The sequence below is a fragment of the Oncorhynchus mykiss genome, chromosome 14 (genome assembly GCF_057628025.1).
Source record: "Oncorhynchus mykiss isolate SJ-2025 chromosome 14, ASM5762802v1, whole genome shotgun sequence".
Lineage (NCBI taxonomy): Eukaryota > Metazoa > Chordata > Actinopteri > Salmoniformes > Salmonidae > Oncorhynchus > Oncorhynchus mykiss.
In genome coordinates this window covers 32631658-32639686 of record NC_143035.1, presented here as the reverse complement: position 1 = coordinate 32639686, position 8029 = coordinate 32631658, and the positions used below count along the sequence as shown (strand labels likewise).

General features: G+C 46.7%; 1 protein-coding gene across 1 annotated transcript; it reads right to left on the bottom strand.

Annotated features, from left to right (window-relative positions):
• Window positions 1–946: 946 nt before the first annotated feature.
• Window positions 947–6599, bottom strand: kctd12b (potassium channel tetramerisation domain containing 12b). The gene has a single exon (XM_021561734.3). It carries the CDS (start codon window positions 5628–5630, stop codon window positions 4779–4781), a length of 852 nt encoding a protein of 283 aa, XP_021417409.1. The 5' UTR covers window positions 5631–6599; the 3' UTR covers window positions 947–4778.
• Window positions 6600–8029: the final 1430 nt, after the last annotated feature.

The following is an 8029-nucleotide window of genomic DNA, read 5'->3' as shown; positions in this document are numbered from 1 at the left end:
TTACTCAACAACAACTATGTTTATTGATGTCTTGTGTCTGACTGATACTAGGTTGCTACAGTATACTCAGGTCTAATTAATGGATTAGAGGCAGAGACACACAGAGGTTCTGTAATCTGCTTTGACAGAGCCACTTACCTACCATTGCTATTCCAGATCCGCTCTGTCACTGACTCTGACCTGCCTTTTCACTGCGAGAGAGTGAGAAAGATAGAGAGAGAGAGAGAGAGAGAGAGAGAGAGAGAGAGAGAGAGAGAGAGAGAGAGAGAGAGAGAGAGAGAGAGAGAGAGAGAGAGAGAGAGAGAGAGAGAGAGAGAGAGAGAGAGAGAGAGAGAGAGAGAGAGAGAGAGAGAGAGAGAGAGAGAGAGAGAGAGAGAGAGAGAGAGAGAGAGAGAGAGAGAGAGAGAGAGAGAGAGAGAGAGAGAGAGAGAGAGAAAGATAGAGACAGAGAGAGAGAGAGATACAGAGAGAGAGACAGAGAGAGAGAGAGAGAGAGAGAGAGAGAGGCAGAGATACAGAGAGAGAGACAGAGAGTGAGAGGGAGAGAGAGAGATACAGAGAGAGACAGAGAGAGAGAGAGAGACAGAGAGAGAGAGAGAGAGAGAGAGACAGATAGAGAGAGAGAGAGAAAGAGCAGAGAGAGACAGAGATAGAGAGACAGAGACAGAGAAAGAGCAGAGAGAGAAAGAGAGCAGAGAGAGAGAGAGAGAGAGAGAGGGATATGGCTATCCAACAGAGAGACAGAGAAAGAGCAGAGAGAGCGAGAGAGAGAGAGACAGAGAGAGCGAGACAGAGAGAGCGAGAGAGAGAGAGACACAGACAGAGAGACAGAGAGACAGAGACAGAGAAAGAACAGAGAGAAAGAGAGCAGAGAGAGGTGGAAAGTCTTGGAAGTATACAGTTACTTTTATAGACTTGTGGTGTCTTCAGTAAAAAAAATGAAGGGTTTACTTGTGAAATATTTGTATGTTCTTTTAACAATTTTAGGTTACAATAATAACATAAATGAGAGCGTACACAACTCTCCTGTAGTATGTCACCCTACTTTACCAGGTTAGTTAATAAATCATTCATAACGGACGTACAATGCAACTGTAGCAGACGATAAAAAACACATTTGAATTGACAGGTGACATTTTCCTTTCGTCTGCAGTATAACAAAAGACATAAGCTGACGCCCAAAATGTCTTGAAGAGGTTCTGACTAACGGAGAGTAGAAATAAAAGCAAAAAGAAAGAAAGTCTCACACTAATCATGTTCCCACAACATGTAATAGGTATAGCAACCAGTGTTTTCTTCAGGGCGTACGGTGTACCTACCGAACGACTAAGATGTTTTCTCCATTGACGTTTGGTCTATGTTTGACTTGTGACATTGATACTGAAGCTGACAATGACATTGGCTCCCGAGTGGCGTAGTGGTCTAAGACATTGCATCTCAGTGCTAGAGGTGTCACTACAGAACCTGGTTTGATCCCGGGCTGTATCCCAACCGGCTGTGATTTGGAGTCCCATAGGGACTCACACAATTGGCCCAGCGTCCTCTGGGTTTGGCAGAGGTAGGCCGCCGTTGTAAAATAAGAATTTGTTCTTTACTGACTTGCCTGGTCACATGTTTTTTTTTTGACGACTCATTGCTCCTGTCAACACTGTGCTATCATACTCGAAGAATGTGCTATCATACTCGAAGAATGTGCTATCATACTCGAAGAATGTGCTATCATCCTCGAAGAATGTGCTATCATACTCGAAGAATGTGCTATCATACTCGAAGAATGTGCTATCATACTCGAAGAATGTGCTATCATCCTCGAAGAATGTGCTATCATACTCAAAGAATGTGCTATCATCCTCAAAGAATGTGCTATCATACAAGAAGAATGTGCTATCATACACTAGCGATATCCAAGAAAACATTTATCATCCGTCAGGCATTCAGAATGCCTTCTTTACACCTTCACTCAAATTAAAATCACTCTCTCTACCGAACCGCAAAGAAAGTTTCTTTATCAGGGAGAATATTCTGTCATTTACGAGTCACATTACTAGTTGATCCATTGATTATTACTAGTACAAGTTTTGCCTTTTCAGATCATTTGTGTTCCTTGGTATTTGGAGATGATTCTAAGCTTTATTTTACCTACTGAGGCACTGAAAGTTCAAATTGTAACGTTGTTGTTGATATGCAGACTTGCCCTGAGGGTATACTTTAAAATGACTCTTACCACTTAACCCCTCTTAACCTTTAACCCTGTCTTAACCCCTCTTAACTTTTAACCATGCTTAACTCCTCTTACCACTTAACCCCTCTTAACCTTTAACCCTGTCTTAACCCCTCTTAACTTTTAACCATGCTTAACTCCTCTGAACATTTAACCCCTCTTACCTTTAACCATTCACACACTGTCTCCTGTTACTGTGGTTATAGTTGCTGTGGTTACAATTACTGTTCAGTCCAACTACATTCAACTCCTGATATACAACTGTTATAACTGTGTGATTTTGCACTTATAAGAGGTGTACTTATCAGGAATCGACTGTATTACAACATTCCCCCAAAAACATCTTTGTCCTGTACTGTTGTTTAGCTGCTACAGTTTTGAGAGAATGTCGTTCTTTGGTTGGCTATGGCGTAATCCTTTCTCCTTCTCACGGGTATACACATTACAGTCAATGAGAGCTATCATCAAATATGAAAGAGCTTAAAACTGGAATACTGATCTGAATACAAGAGCTTGGGATAGATAGCTGAATAAAAACACACTCCAATGAGAAAAATAAACCACAGTTTCAGAAGAGGGCTAAGAGCCAAACGCTGTGGGCATTCAATAACAATCGTATCCCTGTAAAATGTTCTTCAATGAAGAAAGTAAAAACAGAATGGCAGTGTAAAAAACAAGATGAGAGGAGGAGGAAGAAGAGGGGGAAGAGGAGGAGGAGGAGGAGGAGGGGGAAGAGGAGGAGAAGGAGGAGGAAGAAGAGGGGGAAGAGGAGGAGGAGGAGGAAGAGGGGGAAGAGGAGGAGGAAGAAGGAGGAGGAAGAAGAGGGGGAAGAGGAGGGGGTGGAGGAAGAAGAGGGGGAAGAGGAGGAGGAAGAAGGAGAGGTTTTGTGGACATTGTGATGTAACACTTCACATCTCCTCTGGTCTTCCAGGCATGGGCGATTAGAATAGTCAACACTCCGTCACACAATCAATAAACACACTTCATCAAGCACCCCTATTCCTTATGTAGCGCACTTTTTTTGAGCAGGGCCCACAGAGGACTTTGGTCAATGTAGTGCACTACATAGAGGATAGGGTGCCATTTCAGACAAACCCTCACCCTGTACTAAAACCCCTTGTTGTTTTTCTCTTTCTGCAGTCAAATACACAACTTGATCTTCTTTTCTCAACGTTTTCTTTCCTTGTTTTTTGGTTTTGACTCTCGGACAAGACTAGCGTTGTTTTTCTAGAATGCAAAGAACTGGTTTGTCCTGAAGAAGACACACATAAACAACATGAGAGGATGCTATTGGTCCATATAGGCGCTCTTTTCCCTTATAAGGAGTACAATGTGCTTTTTGTGAGACAAGATAGCATCATGTTAGCTAGTTGTCTTCACAAGCAGAGACTTAAAAGCTAAGGTATTATTCCCTTTCCACTAAATGGGGGGGGGGGGGGGGGGAATATGTTAAATCATTTGAATAGTAGAACTGAACGGTCCTTTCCCAACAGTTTGGTCACAGACATATCATAATGGAAATAAGAAGTAGGAGAAGGAGGAATGGAAGCGAAAGACTTTCGTTTGTGTAACACTTTGTTCTTGCTTGTTCGGGCTGGCCACTCTCTCGCTCATTCCTCTAGGCTGCTTAGATGTCACATTAATCGGCCATTTTTTTGTTCGGAGGAGTAGGAGGGAGAAGAGAGGAGTCTGATCTGCTGGAGTAAGCAACAGCAGGCTTGATTCAGAACAAAATAGTACCGACCAGGGGCCACTTCAGGCTAAGCTCTTTTCCAATAGGCCCCTCCAGCCTACTCTCTGAGTTCTGCAATTAGTTAAACACAGACCAGGAAGGGCTTGAACTGGACTAAATAAGCTATTTTACACACAGCATTGTGCTTCACTGAGGCAGATACTATATACAGGAGAAGGAGATAGTACATGGAGGGTGGAGGGGGAGGCAGTTGGGTCTCTGGGGCTTGGTGCGGAGGCTTGGGGGGGGGCGATGGTCCGTTTATAGAAGGATCAGAAGAGGGGACAGCAGAGGCGGTAAGGAAGGCAGCTGATGGGTCAGAACGAAATATGGAGGAGGGGGGTTTGAAGCAGGGGGCCGTGGCCCATGGGGCTTGAGGCAGGGGCCCATGGGGCTGGGGTCCAGGGGGCTTGAGGCAGGGGCTCATGGGGCTGGGGGCCAGGGGGCTTGAGGCAGGGGCTCATGGGGCTGGGGGCCAGGGGGCTTGAGGCAGGGGCCCATGGGGCTGGGGGCCAGGGGGCTTGAGGCAGGGGTCCATGGGGCTGGGGGCCAGGGGGCTTGAGGCAGGGGCCCATGGGGCTGGGGGCCAGGGGGGCTTGAGGCAGGAATCCAAGTGCTGGAGGCTGGGAGAGTGGGGGGGGCACATGGTGGTTGGAGCCAAGGGCTGGAGGCTAGGGAGCACAAGGGGGGGTCAAAGAACTAGGGGGGGCAGGGGCTGGAGTCCAGGAGGCAAGAGGACCCAGGGCTGGATCCAGGGAGGCAACGGGAGAGGGGCTGGAGGCTGGGGAGCACTTGGGGGCCCGGGGACCAGGACTGATGATGGTCTCACTCACGGTAGAACACGTATTCAGTGTAGCTGGTCCAGATCTTGTCGTCCGTCTGCTCGTGAGCGAAGGCGCAGGTCCCCGTGGAGTTACAGGCCACCATGTGAAACCCAGCGTCTGCCAGCTTGTCAAAGGCCTGCTCCAGGAAGGTGAATTTGAGGTAGTAGCGTGACGTGTAGCGCTCTGGGGGTCGGTCCGGGTCACGACTCTCGTTCAGCGTCTCCCCAAACACCTCTTTAGCCAGCGACGTCTTGCCACAGACCATAATGCGAGCAACACGTCTGAACTTGGCGTCGGACTGACTGTCGCGCCCCAAAGTATAGGAGCCGCGATAACCGATGGTGATGAATCCAGAGCGTTTACCGTCTCCGCTGGGGACCAGACTGGCGCAGGCGGCAGTGCCCAGCGAGGCCAGGTTGCGCCCGGTGTCGATGCCCGGCGAGGAGTCCTCCGGGTCGCTCTGACACCCCTCGTCACCCAGCGAGTTCTGCTTGCTGAGTTTGGGCGCCAGGATCTTTATGAGCTCAGGTAGGTTGAAGAACTCAGCCTCCCGCTGCAGGCGACCCCGCTCTGGGAAGTGGTCAGGGAGCACCAGCTGCTGATCTCTCATGTAGTCCAGAATATACCGGAACAGGAAACCATCTCGGTCCAGGAAGAAACGACCCTTGGTGTCCCTCGCCAGCCCTTTGGTGGTTTTCCTGCTAAACATCTCCCACAGGAGAGAGTCTGGTACACTGATGAGTGTTGAGTAGCGGGTGATGTACACCTGCCCGCCCACGTTCAGCTCTACTATCTCAGGGAAGATGACTTCCTCCACTACGGGAATGCCTGGGGTGTTATCTGGCAGAGCCATGGTTGTTGTCCTTCTGTCACAGAGAACTCCGCTCACACTGCAAACCTACTCTACTGTCACCTTGCTAGTGTAGTGGGCAGATGATTCCACTTTATAGCCTACAACTGTACACTGCAGCTCAGAATAGGTTACTTGCGTTTATATGAATTACATTTGATTTTGTATATATATATATATCGGTTTGTTGTCAAAATGAACAAAAGGGTATTTCTGAAAGCCTATAGGCGATCTGCGTAGCGTCTATCCCGACAGGCCTTTCTCTGTTAAAAAGAGCTTAACTACAGCAGAGCACTATTCCTACCAGCGCAAAGCAATCCTCTAAACTGCAGTTATATCATCCCAGGCCGTTAATTGCAAAATAGAGAGCACGAAGACATATATTCTAACTACAGGGATAATTTATGGTAGCTAAAACATAACTTGCGTAGACAGTGGATAATAAACATTGTGTCCATGCCCTTTACACGTCAACCAATGGAATATCCTGAATATTGCAGCCGAGGATTGAAACAAAATAGTCTATCAAAATCTATTTCGGATAAAAATCCGTTGACTTCTGCATTTCTCAATGACCCGCTTTATAGATGGGGATCAGTCCGGAATGGAGAATAACCCACAGTCGTCCGTGATGGTTTCCTCTTACTTCTTATTGTCTTGACGCAGAAACACACAAGGTGGAACTTCAGTGCAATCCATAGTTGGAGGTGTCGGTTGATGTACCGGTCAGGATTAGCCAATAAAGGAAGCAGTTTTCCCAGACGAAATGCGAGCTAGAGCCGTGAACAAAAACACCTCTAGCTGTGCCATCGCCGATGGAACGAGTCCACGAGGCTCTTGTCTTTTGTTTGGTCGGTAGGCTTTCTCCTCCCGTAGTAATAGCCACTCTTATGCCATCCCGGAGAGCTCTGCTGCTACAAAAAGTACCGTAAATAATCAGCCCCGTTAAACCCCACCTACCTGCCAGAGTCAGCGTTTATATTATGCAAAACTAACAGTTCCCCATACAGCTATAAAAACAGAGACTTTGATTGTTTAGATGATTGACCAAAGGGAATTATAGACATGATTCATCATTTGGTGTCATGTCATTGCTGTCATGAGCCACATAGCAAACCAATTGAGATATCTGTTTGATTTGCAATGTCAATTTCAATTCATTTGTCTTTGTTGTTAACATCAATTGTGAATATAGCAAACAGGAGTGTAAATTACCAACTAGAGTTAGATTTAACATTTTAACGGTCCTTATCATAAAACTCAGGTTCTTATAATAAAACAGAGGACAACAGCGACACCTAGCGGAAGAACTAGAACTATGATAATGGCAAATTCCCAAGAGTAAATACAAAAAAATGTAACACTAAAACGTTACATATCATTTGAATTCCAAATAAAAATATATATAATTTCAAAATCGCATTGTAATCAATATCACTTTATCAGTCAATTGCACACAAGATCCAACCGAAATTTGACTTCTGCTTTTAACCCAACCCCTCTGAAAAACACATATGCACAAAGTTTTTTGGGGAGAAGCGCAGGGGGCTGCCACACTGGATGCTCCCGAGAGCAGTTGTTGTGGGGGGTTAAGTGCCTTGCTCAAGGGCACAACGGCAGACAATGGCATCTAGGATTTGATACCAGAAACCCTTTGGTTGCCAGGTCACTTCCAGCCAGACTTTTCCCGTCAGAGCCGGGATTAGAGCAGGCAGCCCTCCTGGAGAGATAGCCGTGGCAGGTAGCCTAGCGGTTAGAACAACACAACATTTGAGCCACATCCACCTGCCTTGTGTATAAGATATTTGATTTGCAATGCATCCTGCACCTTAAAATAAACTGAAGGTCAATAATATGTTGTCTGGCTGATTATTTCTTTGTTAGAACAGGGAGTATTCCAATCACTCCTACAGGAGTACCTTCTGACACACCAGTGTTCCAGATCCTACAGGAGTCCCTCCTGACACACCAGTGTTCCAGCTTACAGGAGTCCCTCCTGACACACCAGTGTTCCAGCTTACAGGAGTACCTTCTGACACACCAGTGTTTCAGCTTACAGGAGTCCCTCCTGACACACCAGGGTTTCAGTTTACAGGAGTCCCTCCTGACACACCAGTGTTCCAGCTCCTACAGGAGTCCCTCCTGACACACCAGTGTTCCAGCTCCTACAGGAGTCCCCCCTGACACACCAGTGTTCCTTTTGGGGAGAGATTTCATCAGGAGGGTAGTGGAAGTGGGAAGCTGAATCCTCTCTCTAACACATACACTCATGCACACACAGTGTGTGTCTGACTCGCACACACAGTCCCTGTATGACTCATTGATTCTCTCTCACACCAATCTGTTCCCTGATTTCCCAGAGGACCTCCCTCTTTGGATCCAATACGGTCCCTGTCCCTTCA